Here is a 21,612-nt window from a genome sequence, read left to right as displayed (position 1 = left end):
GTTATATAATTTATATCCTAAATATTAGTGTTATTGTATAATGCTAGTATCATAATACTAGAGCAATATTAATTGAAATTAGCTTTTTTTCTATGTTTGAGAACCTAAACCTAACCACTGGCATATCCATGTTTTATATATCCAGAATTTTCTAATTAGATTTATTTCATGTGCAATTTTTATAACTTCTTTTTTTTAAATTAAATACCTCATGTATTAAACTCCAGCTTAACTTTATTTCGTAGAATCATTTATGGCATAAGTTAAATGTGAATTACACAGATAGTTTAACTATTTCTGTATATGTTTAGAGAATTTAAAGGGAAAGTTATATAAGTAAACATTAATTTAGTTTACTAAACAGTAATATAGAAATGCTTCATTAATATATACATATATACATGAGATTCTTTATGGATCATCCAATTTTGAATTGATAGAAAAAATAGTAAATGAAATTAAGATGGGGAAAAATTTATAGAGTTCTTGAAATGTAACATGATTTTTCATATTAATTATTTAAATTAGCTATTAATTATTTAAATTAGCTATTAACAAACTTCTCTCTTAATATTGCTCATAATATTGTCCCTGTATTGGGACCATCTTTATGTAAAGTATAAATCTAAATATAAATCTGACCTGTACATTTACAAAACTCAGCTCTCATCCATGGGTCATGCTTTTATTCTTTCTTTTTTTTTAAATCAGTATAATGTATTGGTTAGCATTTTGATGTGAAAATGAATCTGGAGGCCATGTCCTGCTGAGATACTACTTTGCTATGAGATCTTCAGTCATTTTATTGAGAAATAGATCAGCTTAGCTGAAAAATGAAACTTTAAATCCCAGTCCTAATTTAAATGCAAATGTTTTGTTCTTTATCATCTAAGTGAACTAGGACGCATTATGATCAGTAATTTAAAACCTAGTAAGTGCTATGAAAAGAAGTTAGAGGTGAAATAGCAATTAGAAAACTTCATGTGTAATTTAAATATTTCTTATGAATTAATATTAAGTCCATAATTATTTTAACCTGGAATATAGTGATTTACTTCATGCAGAAAAATTAGAAAGATTATGCAGTTTGAATGTTATACTTAAAATTATTATAATAATTTATATTATTGAATAGTTATAAAATCTCAGTGCTAAAACTATATTTAACAGATATCTGGTCCATTCATCTAAGGACCGGGACCAAGTACATGATTATTTGTCATATCCTGTTTTCAAAACTCGTTTTAGTGTTTGTATTATATTTCGATATTTAAATTGTATTTATTTTATAACAGATAAAAGGTAGTATAAAGGATCAGCTTTCTGATTTTCATTTGGATTTGTTTTTAGTTCTTTTATATCATTCATGTTAATTTTTCCATGCCATAGCTTTAATTTTTTCAGTGATATATATGTTCTTAGTTTATGGCCAATAAAGTATAATAAGAAATGTATCACTTTCCGTTTCAGTAATAATACATACCTGTTTTGGGTATGTATTTCAGCCCTCCCGTGTGGTTCACTTATGTGCTATTTTGAATTCTTATCCAATAGCTTTTCATTAGTTACTTCAAAGCTCTTGATGTCTGAGGTTGGCTTTTTGATGTTTGTGTGTATCAGTAATGAAGTCTTTTGTTATATTTAAAGTTTGAAGGGCCACCATTTTGGTGGTAATACTGTCTTTCAGTTTTTAAAATGTTGAGAAAAATTTTTAAATGGAACATACCCCTCTACTTGAAGAACATAAATTGTTAGCTTTAGGGCAAGGATTGATAGAATTCCTTAATTTTGGGCTACATCTTAAATTCATGTATATGAGTGAGAATTTAAAATAGGATATGTTATCTTATTTTTAGTTAACTTTAAACTTCTAGCTGAATAGGGATGGCTTTCCATATGGTGCTAATGATAAAGAACCTGCCTGCCAGTGCGGGATAGTTAAAGAGATGTGGGTTCTGTCCTTAAGTTGGGAAGATCCCCCGGAGGAGGGCATGGCAACTCACTCCAGTATTCCTGCCTGGAGAATCCCATGGACAGAGGTTCCCAGCTAGCTACAGGCCGTAGCAGACATGACTGAAATGACTTAGCACACACGCAGGCACGCAGTGATGAATGAGAATCTATTTGAACTTTAAAAATCTTCAACAAAATTTTATATGTGCCCATTTTAGAAAATGTTTTTTATATAATAAACATATGCCCCAAATTGCAATATTGTCTTAATTCTTGACTGCCTTTTGGAGAAATTGAGAGAAACTCTGAAATAAGTTAATTCTTTGCCTTTTAGGTTTCAAGCTAAAACATCTTAGTTTCATGCACTTTCCTCCACTCAGTAGCCTGATTTATGAAGCATTTTATTGTTTATATAAGGTTCACTTCTATTGACACTATAATTTATTATTGTTCTAATTTTTTGTTGAGTTTTACTGTATATATTGAAGTCTTAATATTAAAATAATTTATTGAAGAAACTATTTTCTAGAGCCTTTAAAAATAGACTTTGTATGTACAGGAGAAATTTTATGACTTTGTTTTATCATGAAGGCTACATATTATAGTTGTTAACTAGTGTGGATGTTCAAGTTAGAAAAACTTGAATTCAAACCCCAAGTTTATTTATTATTATTGCCATCTGACAAAAATGGTCCACTGGAAAGGGGCAAACCACTCGCGTATTCTTGCCTTAAGAACTCCATGATCAGTATGAAAGGGCAAAAATATGTGACATTGGATGATGAGCCCCCCGTGTTGATAGGTGTCCAGTATACTACTGGGGAAGAACAGAGAAATAGCTCCAAAAATAAGGAAGAGGCTGTGCAGAAGTAGAAATGATACTCAGTTGTGGCTGTGTCTGGTAGAGAAAGTAAGGTCCAATGCTGTAAAGAACAATATTTCATAGGAACCTGGACTGTTAGGTCCATGAATCAAGGTAAATTGAATCTGATCAAGGAGGAGACAGAGCAGCCTGGTGGGCTACAGTCTGTAGGGTTGCAAAGGGTTGGACACGACTGAAGCAACTCAGCATACAGCATACAAGTAGGAGATGGAAAGAGCGAACATGTTAGAAATCAGTGAACTAAAATGGAAAATGGACAAATTGAATTCAGATGACCATTATATCTACTACTGTGAACAAGAATCCCTTAGAAGAAATGGAGTAGCCCTCATGTCAACAAACAGTCCAAAATGCAGTACTTGGGTGCAGTCTCAAAAATGACAAATGCTCTTCGTTCTCTCAATTTGTTTCAAAGGCAAACTGTGCAGCATCACAGTAATCCAAGTCTCTGCCCCAACCACAGAGGCTGAAGGAGCTGAAGTTGAATAGTTCTACAAGACCTTCTAGAACTAACATCAAAAAAAGATGTCCATTTCATTATAGGGAGTTGGAATGCAAAAATATGAAGTCGAAGAGATACTTGGAGTAACAGGCAGGGTTGGTCTTGGACTACAAAATGAAGCAGGGCAAAGACTAACAAGAGTTTTGCCAAGAGAACACACTGGTCATAGCAAACACCCTGTTCCAATAGCAGAAGAGATGATTCTACACATGGACATCACCAGATAGTCAATACTGAAGTCAGATTATGTTCTTTGCAGCCAAAAATGGAGAAGCTCTATACAGTCAGCAAAACAAGACCTGGAAGTGACTTTGGCTCAGATAATCAGCTCCTTATTGCAAAATTCAGGCTTAAATTGAAGAAAGTAGGGAAAACCTCCAGTGTATGACCTAAATCAAATCACTTATGATTATACAGTGGAGGTGACAAATACATTCAAGGGGTTAGATCTGGCAGACAGAGTGCCTGAAAAACTATGGACAGAGATTCATAGCATTGTATAGAAGGTGGTGACCTAAACCATCCCCCCAAAAAGAAATGCAGGAAGGCAAAATGGTTGTCTGAGGAGCCCTTACAAATAGAAAGAAGAGAAGCGAAAGGCAAAGGAAAAAGGGAAAGATATACCCAACTGAAGAGACTTCTAGAGAACAGCAAGGAAAGAGAAGAAAGCCTTCTTAAGTGAACAATGTAAAGAAATAGAGGAAAACAATAGAATGGGAGAGACTAGATATCTCTTCAAGAAAATTGGAGATACTGAGGGGATACTTCATGCAAAGATGGGCACAATAAAGAACAGAAACAGCAAAGAGCTAACAGGAGCAGAAGAGATTAAGAAGAGGTGGAAAGAATACTCAGAACTAGACAAAAAGGTCTTATTGGATAGCCAAGACAGTGTGGTCACTCACCCAGAGACAGCCATCCTAGAGTGTGAAGTCAAATGGGCCTTAGGAAACATTACTTGAACAAAGCTAGTGAAACTGATGGAATTCCAGCTGGGCTATTTCAAAGCCTAAAAGATGATGCTGTTAAAGTGCTGGGCTCAATATGCCAGCAAATCTGGAAAACTCAGCAGTGACCACAGGACTGGAGAAGATCAGTTTTCATTCCAATCCAAAAGAAAGGCAGTGCCAAAGAATTAAAACTATTGTACAGTTGTGCTCGTTTCACATGTTTGCAAAGTGATGCTCAAAATCCTTCAAGCTAGGCTTCAACAGTATGTGAACCAAGATCTTCCAGATGTAAAAGCTTAATTTACAAAAGGCAGAGGAACCAAAGATCAAATTGCCACTATCTGTTGAATCATAGAAAAGGCAAGGGAATTCCAGAAAAACATCTACTTCTCCTTCACTGACTACAGTAAAGCCTTCGACTGTGTGGATCACAACACACTGTGGAAAATTCTTATATAGATGGTAATACCAGACTACCTTACCTGCCTCCTGAGAAACCTGTATGCAGGTAAACAAGCAACAGTTAGAACTGGACATGGAACAGCAGACTGGTTCCAAATTGGGAAAGGCTGTATATTGTCATTCTGCTTATATAACTTATATGCAGAGTACATCATGCAAAATGCCAGGTTGGATGAAAGCACAGACTGGAATCAAGATTGCTGGGAGAAATACCAACAACCTCAGATATGCAGATGATACCACTTTAATGGCAGAAAGCTAAGAGGAACTAAAAAGCCTCTTGATGAGGGTAAAGAGGAGAGTAAAAAGGCTGACTTAATACTCAGCTTTCAAATATTAAGATCATGGCATCCCATCCCATCACTTCATGGGAATAGATAGGAGGAAAAGTAGAAACAGTGTCAAATTTTATTTTCTTTGGCTCAAAGAGCACTGCACATGGTGACTGCAGCCATGAAATTAAAAGATACTTGCTCCTTGAAAGGAAAGCTGTGACAAACCTAAACCTAGACAGAGTATTAAAAAGCAAAGACACAATTTGCCAACAATGTTCTGTATATTTAAAGCTAATTTTTCCAGTTGTCATATATGGATGTGAGAGCTGGACCATAAAGGAGGTGAGTGCAGAAGAATTGATGCTTTTGAGCGGGGTGCTGAAGAAGTCTCTTGAGAGTCCCTTGGACAGCGAGGAAATCCAACCAGTCAATCCTAAAGGAAATCAGTCCTGAATATTCATTGGAAGGACTGATGCTGAAGCTGCAGTACTTTGGCCACCTGATGTGAAGAGCCAACTTATTGGAAAAGACCCTGATGCTGGGAAAGATTGAGGGCAGTAGGACAAAGCGGCCCCAGAGGGTGAGATGGTTGGATGGCATCACTGAGTTTGATCAAAGGACAGGGAAGCCTGGGGTGCTGTAATCCATAGAGTCTAAAGGTGTCAGACGTGACTCAGGGACTGAAGAAAAACAACAACAGCAACAATGATTTATTAAAAAGTGTTTATTGGAGTATAATTGCTTAGAAGTGGTGTGTTACATTGCATTTATTATTAATACAACTTTGAGTGTGTTATCTATTTTGTTCTTTAGTTTCTACCATTATATAATTAGAATAATAATAGCTCACTAGATTATTAAATTAAATGCCATAAAATACGTAGATTGATACAGTAGGCACTGAATATATGCTGGGTTTGTTATTCGGATGACAGTAGGTTATTTAAGATTATCCTAATACTATGGTTTTATATTTAAAATATATTTCACCAAGCATAGAGGTTCATTGTTATGGTAGGAGCCATATTATTTTCTGTTTGAACCATATTGTTTTCTCTTTGATGTTTACAAGATCATTGTAAATGATGTTATTTACAATGGAAAATTACTTATTTAAGTGATGAAGTAGGACTCATACTTCGAATTTCAGTTGTAGTGATTAAAACTGATTGTGAACTGTTTATCCATTTTCTAGGTATAGTGGTTTAAAAGTGAGGAATGTGTTAACCCATGTTTGGAAGCCAATATCGAGTTATAAAATAGCTGCAAGGATTTGAGATGGTGTTCTTTAGCTGGTTTTTAGATTTCGTAGCTACCCCACTAGCATCCCCATTAAATATCCAGTTGTAAGATTTTTCACTGCTCTTTCTTTTGACATGTAGTTTAGCCTTTATCATGAAACAAAAAGTGAACCAAAAATGTAATAAATGATAGCTTTTGAAAACACATACAGTATTTTTAATGTGATTTTTTTGACTAAGTCATCTAGGCAGAGTTGTTATAGTGATTCCATCCTATTCATAATGATTCTCAATCACCACCATCACCTTGAATAATTCTGCCAGTGATGAAAGCTGTTTGGAAGTTTTTTATTTTCTCATAGATTAAAAATGTTTGTATTGGACTTTTCAATCCCATTCTGTCAAGCGGTCATTGAGAGCAATAATTAAACAAATTGCCTTTCACTAAACGTTTAGTAAATACTTATATAATGAGTAAATAATGAACAAATGTTTAATAAAAGATTTCAAGAAATATAACTCCAATCTTGAAATAATTATGGCTTCGGTATTTTGTGTGTAACGAAGAGTCTGTATATTAGAAATACCATATTCCTTTGATTTTATTGATCATATATCAAGACATTAACTATTAATGTCCTGTCTTCTCCATCTTAGCCCCCAACCTCTTTTTTTGAGTACATGTTACTGAATTCTATAGATGATAGAAAGCAAAACAAATCTTCCCCATGTGTTTGACTTGGGAATAATGTGTTCTGAAAAAATACCTGTTTACTGGCACAAGATATAAGAATTTTGTATATCAAAGGATTAAAAATACACTGAGTAGTTCTTTTTAAGGACAGTGTTATGCATCTTTTGTTGTTAGGGCAGACTAAGGCTCAAACTTGTATTCTGTTTTGAACTATCTGTTCTTAGGTGCTGGGGCTATCTGAGGGTGTGTAGTACTAACACAAGACATTTACTGAGTGCTTATTGTATGCCATTAGCTGTTTATATTATCTCATTTAATCCTTTCTGCTGATAAGGGAAAGAAAAATTTCATGCCTGTTAAAGGTCACAGAGATTAAGTGGCAGAAGGCAATGGTACCCCACTCCAGTACTCTTGCCTTGGAAAATCCCACGGACAGAGAAGCCTGGTGGGTTGCAGTCCATGGGGTCGCTAAGAGTCGGACACGACTGAGCGACTTCACTTTCACTTTTCACTTTCATGCACTGGAGAAGGAAATGGCAACCCACTCCAGTGTTCTTTCCTGGAGAATCCCAGGGGCTGGGGAGCCTGGGGGCTGCCGTCTATGGGGTCGCACAGAGTTGGACACGACTGAAGCGACTTAGCAGCAGTAGCAGTAGGACCAGAGTTACAATTCTGAAAGCCTGATTCCAGAACTGTCACTCTGAACTGCCATGATTAACTCTTTAAGAATTACCTTTGCAAGGTGTGGAGTGATTTTAGTAATGCAGTCTTTATCTGATAGTAATATGAATTAAAGTAAGATAGAATATATAAAATACCTATCACAAGGAGCCTCTGGTACATGTAAGCATTATTGAGTTTTATTTCCTCAGAAAATAGTAGGTAGTCTATTTGATGTGATGCAATTTTGTATTACTAAAATGTATTTTAATGCTATTTTTAACTGACAAATTTTATAAACTAAAACCAACCACAAGTGATCATGTAAATGAATTCTTGTAATTATATAAATATTTTTATCAGAAAAGTGTTCTTTCTGTTTCTAGTTATAATACAGATTGTTTAATAGACTGTTTGATCAAATATAAGCTATAAAAAATTTAGCAAATCCCATAAAACATTTGTGTCAATGATCTTATAATTAAGAATACTCTTGTAAGGTGAGTATTTATGACTTATTTGTTCAATGGGTGTAAATCGATTTTTTTCCCTAAAAACTATCTTGCTAGCCAAAGATATTCCAGCAATTTTTTTGAATTTCATAGCCCCTTTAATAATTAAATTTTCATTTTGAAGTCCTGATTAACATCATTGTCATATATAAACTAACAAAATTACCTGAAAAACTAAGCATTTCAATGTGTTAACAACCTAAATTTCCACTTACACTTCAAAGTGATATAAAAATTCTTTGACCATGTTTTCTGGTTTTTTAGTTCAAGGAAAAGTGCCTGTTATATATATAATATCAAATATCTCTACATATGTTTCACTGGAACTGATTAAAAAAATGAAATGTGCATGCTTTCTATAGACTAAAGAAGTGAAATCAGTTCTTGTGTGTAATGATTCTGTCCCTTATGGAGGTTGTTGTTTGTATATGTAGAATATAATTATAATTTTGGTTTCCAGAAGTATTTAAACATTTAAGGCTCTGTATATGTAAAATTATTTTCTATATATTTTTTAGGAATATATATATCTTTCACTTCTTTATATGCATATTTGCTTTTTTGGCTTTTTCTTTTTTAAGTTTATAAAATTGGTAATGAAAGTGTTCTTTGAAGCAAAACAGACTCAGAAAATATATTTGATGTAGGTATACCACTACTGGGGCTTCCCATGTGGCTCAGTAGTAAAGAACGTACCTGACAGTGCAGAAGACTGGAGTTCAATCCCTGGGTTGGGAAGATCCTCCTGAGAAGGAAATGGCAACCCACTCCAGTATTCTTGCCTGGGAAATCCCATGATCAGAGGAGCCTGGTGGGCTATAGTCCACGAGGTTGCAAAAGAGTTGGACATGACTTAGTGACTAAACAATAGCAACAACACACACCCCTCTATTACTATTAAAGGAGGAAAACCAAATAATAATTTGTTTAGTGAGATTTAAGTAGAGTAAAATGGAATTTACATTTAATTTATTGTAGAAATTAATCTGTAAATAAAAATTAAGATGCATTATTCTGCCTGAAACATAGGGAAAATATAGTGTAATCTTCAAATAGCCTTTTCTTCTTTGTCAGCAAAGTATTTTTTACTCAGTGGATCCTTTACAGAAGATATTTGGTAATACAGTTTGTAGTACATCTAACAGTTTGGGTTTGTCAGCTATCAACAAGAAAGGACATTTTGTTTCTTTCAGACTTATGATGTCTGATTACATTGACTTTTCAAATAAACTAGTTTCCTACAGTTCATTTTAAAGTGTTTTCCATAAATGGTCACTTTTCTACAATAATTCCTTCATAAAAGTTTCCTTTACATTTACTGAAACTTGTTTTTAGTGCTATGTTACTTTGTGCTGTTTTAATTTACAACAAATAATTTTGCTTTGTGAATTTTTCCTGCCATAAAGAAAGGCTTCTGCTTTATATTTGACCAAAAGCAAACAAAGAAAGGCATTGTTTTGGCAAAGGAGTGAAATACAAATTATTAATTTGGAGTTTTGGCAACCAGTCACATCTTTATGCATTTGTTGCCTAAATTTTCCCCTAGTTTGCATATCCACATTCTCTATCCTTCAGTATTTTAATACTATTTTGTAATTGAAGATGTTATTTTATGCATAGAATAGCATTTATTTCTTTTAGTTTTTCTATGTCTTTACGTTCCTTCTGAAATAAGGTAAATTGTTTCATTCATTTTGATATTATGATATTCATACAGTCTAAAACTAACATAAGTATTACTAGCTTTTCTGAGAAAAATTACCATATGCCATACCAGCTCATACTCAGAAGCACAGAATATTTTTGGTGGAAACTGTGTGTAAAACTCCCAAGTGTTTCTGCTGTCTTCCTGTTCCCTCCTGCGGATATGATGACCTTAGGTGCAATAAGTGGAATCTTTAATAAAATAATTAATAAGGTATCATTCTAATTAGTATTATAATTTTATTGACTTTTATTTTATTTTGTTTCTGGATTCATAATCTTATTACCTGGATGGAAAACACCCAGGGTTTTTCTCTAGCATCCTTATATTTAGGCTCTTATACCCCAAACCATGAGGAAATTATCTGAAACTGAGCCTCCTCCAAATAAAAGCTCATAACCTGTTATTCATTTTCTGTTACTTTTGACATTTTTTTTAAGTTGATTTTTATTTTTGTTATTTTTTAGAGAAATTTAATTTATAATAAAATTAAAAGGAAGTAGCAGAAATGATTTTTTATATACTCCTTTTCTTCACAAATAACATACCCTCCCCTATTATTGGTGTCAGTCACCAAAATCTTAACATCTTTTTTTAAAAGGATGAATATATTTTGATAGATCATAATCACTTAAACTCCATATTTAAGACCTCGTCTTGGTGTCATACATGTTACAGGTTTGAAAAAAGTATAATGCCATATGGCCATCATTATAATATCATAACAAGTATGTTTACTTCCCTAAATGTATTTTTTGTTTTACCCTTTTGACTGTCCCCAGGCAACTACTGATCTTTTTATGGTCTTCATAATTTTGCCTTTTCCAGAATGTCATATAATTGAAATCATGCAGTGTGCAACAACTGTTTCAGATTATCCTGTTTCACTTAGTAATATGCAGTTAAAGTTCCTCCATGTCTTCTCATGGTTTGATAGCTCATTTCTTTTTAGCACTGAATATATATCCTTTGCCTAAATGTATCACAGTTTATTTTTCCATTCATCTGTTGAAGGCCATCTTTGTTGCTTCTGAGTCTTTGCAATTAAAAATAAAGCTTCTATAAATATCCGTGTGCATGTTTTTGTGTATATATATGTTTTCAACACCTTTTCAGTTCAGTTCAGTTCAGTCGCTTCGTCGTGTCAGACTCTTTGCGACCCCATGAACTGTAGCATGCCAGGCCTCCCTGTCCATCACCAACTCCTGGCGTTCACCCAAACTCATGTCCATTGAGTCGGTGATGCCATCCAGCCATCTCATCCTCTGTTGTCCCCTTCTTCTCCTGCCCTCACTCCCTCCCAGCATCAGTCTTTTCCAATGAGTCAGCTCTTTGGAGGAGGCGGCCAAAGTATTGGAGTTTAAGCTTTAGCATCAGTCCTTCCAAAGAACACCCAGGACTGATCTCCTTTACAATGGACTGGTTGGATCTCCTTGCAGTCCAAGGGACTCTCAAGACCTTTGGGTAGATACAAAGAATCATGATTGCTAGATTATGTTTACTCCCATAAAAAAACCTCCAAACTCTTCCAAAATGTCTATACCATTTTCATTCCCACCAGCAATGAATGAACTAATAGATTATTAGTTCCTGTAGTGTTTTTTTTTAATCAGTTATTTCAAACTTTTAAAATAGGTAATCATGCTGTTTGTAAACAAAAACAGTTTTGTGTTTTCTTCCCCAATTTGTATGTTTTATTTCCTTTTCTTGTCTTATCACATTAGCAGAGACTTCCAGTGTAGTGTTGATAAGAAATGGTGAGAGTGGACATCCTTACTTTCTTTTTGATCTTGAAAAAGTGGGAAAGTTGAATTTTTCATCATTAAATATGACATTACCTGTAGGTTTTTTATAGTCTTTATCAAGTTGAGAGCCTTTCCCTTTATTCCTAGTTCCCTGAGAGTTTTTATCATGTTGGCTGTTGGATTGGGTCCAGTGCTTTCCCTACATCTATAGATATGAACTTGAGAATTTTTTTTAGCATATTGCTGTGATGGGTAATTGTTGTTGGTGTTGTTTAATCACTAAGTCGTGTCTGACTTTTTTATGACCCTGTGGACTGTAGCACACCAGGCTCCTCTGTCATGGGATTTCCCTTGCAAAGACACTGGAATAAGTTGCATTTTCTTCTCCAGAGGATCTTCCCAACCCAGGTATCTAAGTTGAGTTTACTGCATTGGCGAGCATATTCTTTACCACTGAGCCACCAGAGACGCTTTGTAATGGGTGTTGGATAACATAAAATGATTTTTTAATCTTGAGCCAGTCGTGCATACTTTGAATAAATCTCATTTGATTATGGTATATAATTCTTTTATCTTGCTTAAATTCAATTTGGTCAGGTTTTGTTGAGAATTTTCTGTTCTTAATAGATATTGGTCTGTAATGTACTTACTGTGACTGTCTAGTTTTGATTTGAGTGATAGTTTTTCCTAACTCATTCTAGTTTTTCATATAATGAGTTAGGAAAATAGTTCCTCTGCTTCCATGCTCTGAAAAATCTGTAGAGAACTGGTACAGTTTCTTCCTTAAGTGTTAGGTAGAATTCACCAATGAACCCATCTGGGATTGGTGATTTCTGCTTATTAATTGTTGATTCAGTTTTAAAATGTATATTTCTTCTTGTGTGACTTTTGGCAGAATGGTTCTGAATTTCATTTAGGTTTTCAAATCTGTCAGCATAGAATTGCTCACACTTTCTTTTGTTATTATTTTATTTTCCTGAGGTGTGTGGCTATGTTTCTTCTTTTATTTCTAATACTAATATTCCTGTCTTGTTCTTTTTTTTTTTTTTTTTTCCTGTTTGGCCAGAGGCTTATCAATTTTATTGATCTTTTTTAAAGAATCAGCTTTTGCTTTAATTGATTTCCTATTTTCAATTTATTTGATTTATACTCTGATTCTTATTATTTATTTTTACTGCTTTGGATTGAATTTACTCACTTTTTTTTGTAGCTTATTAAATTAGAAATTTATATTATTGATTTTAGGGTTTTTTTTTAATATGTTAAAAAAAATTACCTCATTACAGAGATCTGAACACCTCTGTTTCAACAGGCAAAAGTGTGGTTTTCCTTCCATACCACCAAGAAATTCCCTGTGACACGAGCTGAGTATTGTATAATTTAACTCAGTTCTGACACTGAAGTCTGGCATAGCATCAGATCCCACAGGTTAAGGGCTCAGTCTCATAGGACTTGCTATCTTCACTGTAGTTGCCAGTTGCAAGTCCAGATTATCACCTGTGCTTCTCACCACCTGACTATAGATAGTAGGTTCTGATAGCCTCCTCCTTGAACTTCAGATGCTAATTGCAGGTCCAAGTCGTTACTGGTACTTCTGACTGACTGGCTATAAACTGGAAGTTCAGCCATCCCATCCTTGGATTCTGTTACTTTGCTCGATTGGTTCATAGAGCTTAGGGAAGCATTTTATTTACTGGACTAAGGTGATGGCACCCCACTCCAGCACTCTTGCCTGGAAAATGACGGAGGAGCCTGGTAGGCTGCAGTCCATGGGGTCATGAAGAGTTGGACATGACTGAGCGACTTCCCTTTCACTTTCACTTTCATGCATTAGAGAAGGAAATGGCAACCCACTCCAGTGTTCTTGCCTGGAGAATCCCAGGGATGGGGGAGCCTGGTGGGCTGCTGTCTATGGGGTCACACAGAGTCGGACACGACTGAAGCGACTTAGCAGTATATTATAAAAGGATGATAAAGGATACAGATGGACATCCAAATGGAAGAGATGCACAGGGCAAGCTATGCGGAAAGGACACAGAGCAGTCATTCCCTCTCCAGATGTGCCAGACCTTTTAGCACCTTCTTTTATTCACATACCTAGAATCTCTCCCAGCCTTATTCTTTTTTTTTTTTTTTTAATGGTGGCTTCATTGTATAGACATCACTGATTAAATCATTGACTGTTGGTGATTGAACTCACTCTCCAGCTCTTCTCCCATCCCTAGAGGTAAATAGGTGGGAGGTGGGAAGGACTGGACTGTTCCTGGAACTTCCCAGAGGAAGTTCCAATCCTCTGATTATATGGTTGGCTATGTTGTCAACTCGGAGAAGGCAATGGCACCCCACTCCAGTACTCTTGCCTGGAAAATCCCTTGGATGGAGGAGCCTGGTAGGCTGCAGTCCATGAGATTGCTAAGAGTCGAACACGACTGAGCAACTTCACTTTCACTTTTCAGTTTCATGCACTGGAGAAGGAAATGGCAACCCACTCCAGTGTTCTTGCCTGGAGAATCCCAGGGACAGGGGAGCTTGGTGGGAGGCTGCCTATGGGGTCACACAGAGTTGGACATGACTGAAGCAGCGCAGCAGCAGCAGCAGCATGTTGGCAACTAGCTTTCATCCTTAAATAAATTCTAAAGGTCACTTCACTAACATGACAAGACACCTTTATTGCTCCCCTCCCTTAAGAAATTTAAAGGGAGCTTTGTGTCAGAGCTCTGTGCCAGAAATATGGGCCAAGAACAAATAGGTATTTCTTATTAAAATCACAGTATCACAGCATTCAATGCTATAAATTTCCCAGGAATCATTGCTTTCATTTTATTCCACAAATTTTGATAAGTTGTATTTTCATTTTCATTTCTTCATTCAAAATAGTTTTTAATATCTCTCAAGGTTTCTTCTTTGACTCATGTTTTATTTAGAAGTGTATTGTTTAATGTTCACATTATGGGATTTTCCATTTGTCTTTCTGTTTAAAGTCTTTCTGGTTCTAGTTAATTTCATTGTGATCTGAGAGTAGACTGTGTAATTTCCATTATTTTTAATTTATTAGATGTGTTTTGTTTCCCAGAATGCAGTTTATCTTAGTGAGTGTTCTATGTGAGCTTGAGAGAAATGTTTATTCTGCTGTGGTTGAATGAAGTAGTATATAGTTGTCAGTTATCTCCAGCTGTTTGGTTATTGTTGTGTTCAACTAAGTCATAACTGGTTTTCTGATAACTAGTTGTCCATTTCTGAGATAGGGATTTTGAAATCTCCAACTATGATAATGATTTTATCTATTTCTCCTTATTATATCAGTTTTTGTTTCACATAGTTTTAGACTCTGTTGTTAGGTATTTGCACTTTAGGTGTTGTCTTCTTAGAAAATTGACTCTGTTTTCACTGGGTAATGCTGTTCGTAGTCTTTGATACTTTCCTTCCCCTGAAGTCTTTTCTGTCTAAGACTAAAATAGATACTCTTAACTTTGTTTGTTTGGTTTTTATCAAAGGTGCAAAATCTATGTATAGGAGAAAGGATGGTTGTATGCTAAAAATGAATCTTGACTACAACCTCACACCTTAATAAAAACTAACTCAAATATCAACTGTAAATGTAAAATATAAAACTGTAGGACTTTTTGAGAAAACATAGGAGAAAGTCTCTGTGATCTAGGCTAGGCAAAGTCATTTTAGACATGACCCAAAAGTGCGATATATACAAGAGAAAGATTGGCAGATTTGACACTGGCTTCATTAAAGTTAAAATATTCTACAAAAGAAACAATCAGAAGACATTTTACAGATTGGAGGAAGATGATAGAAAATCACTTATTTGACGAAGGATGTATATTAAGACTACCTTTATAACTCTTGAACACTGTTAGTAAGAAAGCATAAAATCCAGTTTTGAAAAATGGGCGAAAGATTTGAGTAGATATTTCACCAAAGAAAATATAAGGATGTCAAAATAGCACATGAAAAAATGCTTAACATTCTTATCAGATATATTTAAAATGAACATTTTTAGAAGGGCTAAAAAAAATGAAACATGCATTATGCCAAGTGCTAGCAAGGATGAAGAGCAACTGGAACATATTACTGGTGGGATTGGCAAATGGTACAGCCATTCTGACAACTGGCAGTTTGTTATAAAGTTAAACATGTACTTATATAAAAACTTTCACTCCTGGATTTGTATTTGTGAGAAAATGAGTAAAAAGTGTTCACACAAAAACCTTTATATGAATGTTTATAGTAGTCCAACTGTTCATAATTGCCATAATCTTGGTACAATTCTGGCTTCCCCTGTGGCACTAGTGGTAAAGAACCCACCTGCAAATTCAGGGGACATAAAAGACATGGGTTTGATCCCTGGGTTGTGTCAGGAAGTTCCCCTGGAGGAGGGCCTGGCAAGCCACTCCATTATTCTTGCCTGGAGAATCTCATGGACAGAGAAGTATGGTCCGTATGATCGGAAAGAGTCAGACACAGATTAAGCGACTTAGCATGCACAGGTACAATTCAGATGTGCCCTTTAGGTAGTCTGTTCATTCAAGGGAATACTCTTCATCAATTAAAAGTTTTTTTTTTTTTTTTTAAAGAGAGACTTCTGATATATGCAACTATTTGGATGATTCTCAGACAATATATTTTGGTCAAGAAGTACATATTAAGATTATATACTGTATGATTCTATATATATAACATTTCTTGAAAAGTCAGAACTATACCACTATCAGGGACAAGTAGCTATCCAAGGTTGTTTTGGCTGTTGGGAGAATGTGACTATAAAGGTCTAAGGATAAATGAGTTTTGTGTATGTGATCAAACTTGTTTTTATCTTGATTGTGGTGGAGTTACAGTAATATGCTATATATACACAAACAGAAAAGATGTAAAGGAGTTGATTTTACTAAGATCATTTAAGAATGAAATAAATTATGAAAAGGATAGAAAATTCCTGAACGTATGTGAAGCCTAACTATGAAATAATTATTTCACCTTTCTGTGTAGCTAGCTGTTTTAATATTTATTTTATTTTATGGCAGTTTCAGCACTTACAAGGTATGTTTTTAATCCTACCTCTGTAAAACAGGCTGGGGCTTGGCTGAAAGTAGAGCCAGCATCAGGAGAAGAACCAGGCTATTTGGCCTCCCTGCTTTGCATGTTTTACTCTTGAAAGGCGTTAGCATATGAATATATAGTTAAGATCACCTGTTTGTCATTATAATTTATCTCTGTTTTTCCTTTGAAGCTTTGAAGTTGTTAGGTATGAGGGAGTTACATCATTAAATTTCTAAATTTCACATGTATTACACATACAGTGGTGGTGCCACTTGTAACATGTCCAGAAAGCTTTTGTAAAGATTCTAGGAAATTTAGAGCATTGTGAACATCCTTTGGCTGAAATTAAATTACAAATAGGCTTTCAGCATTATCTTTTTTTACATTGGAACCTTTTAATAAATACCTATTGCTTATTTATAGAGAACTGTGAACAGAGATGATCAAAAGGCTATTTGGTTGTCATACTATGTAAATTCTGGTAAATGCTATAAACTTACACATAATGATGCCATAAGAGGTTTGGAATTTATTCCTTTACATGTACAAATTTTAAAATTTCATTTTCTTCATAAGACAAACTTTGAAAGATTTCAGTTACAATTTTACAAATGTCAATTTTTTTTCTCTAATATATCTTGTCAGAAACAAAATAGGCTGATGAAACATAAAATTAAAATCTGTTACCAGAGCAAGAAAGATAAAAACGGGTAATAGCCTGACTAATATTTAGTAGGGCCTTTAAATAATGTTCCTTGACAGCCAAGACAGTGATAGCAGTTCAGTCCTGAAGCTGAAAGAAAAGGTAGAAATTACTGAGGAGAGATTCCATGGCTTAGGGCCTAAGGATTTCATGTGCTCCCCAGTGTATTTCATCTGTCCTCACATTTTGCTGTGCCACATTTCACTGTTTTCCTTATTTGACTCTGAAGATAAATGTATTTTACTTATTTCGGCATGTATCTCCATTTGATGTCTGAATTGATGAATGTGACAATTTGTGTATCAAGGTTGATTGCCTAAGTAGCCAGTTAGGAGGTGGGCTTTTGAGAAAGCATCTTCAGGAACATTTGGTCCAAAAATGACTGCTAAAAATACCTGGAGTTAGAAACTTTTGGTTTAGACCTTTCTAATTTTGCACTGTGAATGGATTTAACTCCTCTAACTTGTGGGATGATTTTTGTATGTATTACTGGAAATTAATTATGTTGAGTATGAAATTATTTTGGGTATGGACTTGAGGTGAATTCTTTTACGGTTTTATTCCTACTAGGATCGCTTTCATCTTAGAAGAGTTTTGTAGTGAAAGAAATAGCATAGAAACTATGTTTTAGATATTTTATATATTCATTCATCTTTTGCAAGATTTCAGTGTTTCTCAGTAGTAGATTGGGCTACCCAAAAGATGAAAACATATGAAAAAGTCAAAAGATTTTCTTCTGCTACGGGTACCTTAAATCTTGTTAGAATTTAATGTATTTCTGAATTTATTCTGACAGTTACTTTGCCTGTTAGGTTTCTTAAGAGATTAAAAACACCCTTATATAAGTGTAGAGGGTGTTGAGTTTCAGAGGGAACCTTCAGATTTTTACATTATTAATTCCATTCTTCTTAAAGCATTTAAAAAGCCCATCTGGCTGAGGTAATTTGATTGTTTCAGTACAAAGTAAATTGAGAAGCCAGTTTCCTGTACCCGAAGAACTGTCTTTGAATTGAACTTAGGTTATATATTCAGTCTTATTCATTTCAGATATTTTAGGTCTATCTTTATGATATATTGTATATTTAAGTAGTAAAATTCCTTCAAGATAGTAAGACTTGAGATCACATTACATGGATTATCTACATTAGTTATTTTTTAAAAAATAATGAAGAAATTGAAATGGATTAAGTTATATTAAAATAAAGTCAAGATCTATATTGACATAAATTTTAATGACTCCTAAAGGTAGTACATATTTTTTCATTAGTAACAAAAATAAGTCATGTTTATACATAGTTATTATCAGTTATTTATGGGCCAAGACTATTGTGGTTATTCTTAATAATGTGAACCAGTAAAGAGATTATTAATATGCTAAGTCATAAAGGTATTATTATATTACTTCCTTGATTTTTGCTTAAGGTCTAGCCCTTTATTAGTATATTTGAAATAAATATTTCTTAATTTAATTAAAATTCTTTAAGAATCCAAAGATGATAATTATTTTGAAGAAATAATCCTGTAGGTTATTAGTGTCATTTTCCTTAAAAGAAGATAGTATTAAAAACCCTTAACCATTCCTGAAGTAGAATCACTACTTACAGAACATGTTATAGTACTATCTGTTGAAAAGTTTAGCAATTTGACTTTCTGAGGTAAAAATCAGTTTACTTTTTCTCTATCAAATAAAATATTCCTGTGAAATCTGTTCCTGGGTATTGCTATACTTTTCAAAAGAATGTTCTGTGTTGTGTATACTAGTTTTGGCTGACACAGATTTGGTTTATCCTAAGTATTTAGATCCTCTGCAGATGAACTGATGTGTCTAGACAGGAAGTGGTATGTAGGAGATATAGGAATGGGCTGAAGTATCCTTTATATTTGCCTTTGTATCTAGGGGAGTTGGAAATAGGCAAGAATGGAGAGAAATTTTGTATGGCAGTACACAGAATTTTGCAAGTTTATTGTGAGCCCTGAAGCAATCCGATGCATTTTAGTTACTGGTAAGTTTGTTAAATTATGTTTGAAAATGTACCTCTTCGAAGATGGCCATCTATTTACTATTAAGTCCACCATGTCAAATATACCTAATTTAAAGATACTTTTGAAAAGATGTAGTATTGCTATTACATTGGGTTTTAGGTATAAATTAAAAATACTTTTGTTAGTGAATGCATTTTACTTTTCAATTGTTGTCATAGTTAAAATTGAAGTAAAATTAACATTATATGGCTAGTCTTTGTTAATATTTTGGAATAATAAAATTAATATTTCTGATTTTATAAGGGAACTTCACCTTGTTTAGAAGTCTTAATTAATTCATTAGTTGTTTGAGAAAGAGTGTTCCTTTTGACATAAAAGAATAAACGTCTACGGCATCTTTGTCATTTTGTGTAGTTCCGTATAGGAGGGTGATTTATTGTAAGAAATACTTACTTTACATTTTATTTCATGGACCATAGGAACCATGGTGAGGCATTTCTAGTCTTTCTTTTCGGCAGTGCTGATGTTTAGGAATCTTAGTCGGTCTTTCCCACTAAATCTCTATGCAATAGTTTTCTTTAGTTTGTTTGTTTGTTTTTCCAGACACTTAGGCAGACCTATTATGTGTGCTAATGCTTAAGCAATTATTTGTGAAGTGGCTTTGACTATTGATAAAATTCATGTAAAATGGACTAGATTGCACAGAAACATTTAAAAAATAAATAAATAAAATCCCAGGGGATTCCTTGCTATTTGTGTTCTTATGAATATCTATCTTTGACTTTAGGACAAAGTACAAGAGTATCAGTGATTTGCAGTACTAGTTTACTATTTTCTTCTATGTGGTTTAAAGGCAGAGGGCCAGTAATGTAATTGAATTTTAATTTCTTGTAACAAAGTATTTTATTTAAAATATTTAATATATACTATCTAGCTTATATCAGGCTTTCCATTAAACTGTCAATTTTATAGTGATAATAATGATGCTAATTTTCCATTGACTCTTTTTATTAGACTATTTCTGATTTGAACAAAAATAGCCGCATTATCAGAGAAATGTAGTGTTAATCCTATAGAAACCTGAAGAACTAGAGTAACTTCAGAAAATAGAATAACTTTAGTTCCTTTTGAGCCTTCAAATTTTCCTCATTACCAAATTTTCTTCATTTCATGTAGAAATGAGTAATTGTGAATCTAAAATATATTTAGAAATGTATATATATGGAAATATACAATTTGGGGTATATTATAAACCAATGTAAGTGGATATTATTTTAATTATTGATAAAGTTTGGCTTGGAGTTATTTATTGTTACAAACTACAACAAAGATATATTATGAAGAGTATATATTGTCTTGATTAGGAATGCTGCCATGTATCACTGCTGCTGATTTGAAAATTGTTTGTGTAATTTTGTGAAGTAATACATTAACAAAGCTTAATGTAATGCAGTCATTTATTTTTCTTTTGTTTCTTCCTTCATTTCACAGACATACCAAGTACATTATCTTTGTCTGGCACATATCTTTTTGTGCTTTTATGTATTTGTGTATACATTGTGTAATCAGTTGTCACTTTTTATTTCAGTATGACATAAATCATCTTATTTTCTTTGCTGTCATGAATTTTCCTGAGGGCATATATGGGAAATAAGTAACATGTTGCATATTTCTCTGAATATTTTAATATATGTATATATATATGTGTGTGTATATATATATATATATATATATAAGTTGTTTTTGAAAAATAGGTCTAAATGAAAAGTTTATTTTTTTAAAAAAAAGGTGACCAAAACAGTATTGTTAAAATATTTTAAATTTTCTAAGAGAGCATGGGCTTCAAAAGAATATTATGGTAGTCTTTATTATGGAGAAGTATATTTCTTATGTAAGATTTACTTCAGGGAATATATATGTATAAAGATAAACTTAGATATTTTACCTTGGAATATAAAATAACTTCATAGTTATGTTTCTATATAATGTTTAATTTTAAAGATAAAAAGCCTTATTTTTTTCATGCTTGTGAGAAATATTCTTACCTAAGATAACAGCAAAATAGATTAAAATTGAATATGATTGTTACACTTTAGATTAATAAAATGGTGTTGATGATCAATATTTGATAGTGACATAATGGAATTTTCTGTACTTTACATGCAGTGCTACTCTTTTGGCATTCCTGGTTGAACTACTTAAAAGTTCAGTAGCCATGCAAGAACAGATGCTGGGTGGAAAAGGCTTTTTAGTCATTGGCTACTTACTTGAAAAGGTAAGTGAAATGTATTGATG

General features: G+C 33.7%; 1 protein-coding gene across 8 annotated transcripts in view; it reads left to right on the top strand.

Moving 5' to 3' along the window:
* NBEA (neurobeachin) overlaps positions 1–21,612 on the top strand; it is a 666,092-nt gene that overhangs the window by 142,054 nt on the left and 502,426 nt on the right. For 7 of the 8 annotated variants that reach the window (XM_060394443.1, XM_060394442.1, XM_060394441.1 and 4 more), the window contains exon 11: positions 21,484–21,592. In XM_060394443.1, the coding sequence (XP_060250426.1) occupies positions 21,484–21,592 (109 nt within the window). Of the gene's footprint in view, positions 1–19,231; positions 19,338–21,483; positions 21,593–21,612 lie in introns of all 8 variants that reach the window. The other variant, XM_060394444.1, reaches the window with a different exon arrangement.

The sequence above is a fragment of the Ovis aries genome, chromosome 10, assembly GCF_016772045.2.
Source record: "Ovis aries strain OAR_USU_Benz2616 breed Rambouillet chromosome 10, ARS-UI_Ramb_v3.0, whole genome shotgun sequence".
Lineage (NCBI taxonomy): Eukaryota > Metazoa > Chordata > Mammalia > Artiodactyla > Bovidae > Ovis > Ovis aries.
The sequence above is the reverse complement of the archived record's forward strand: the minus strand, read 5'-3'. Positions and strand labels throughout refer to the sequence as shown.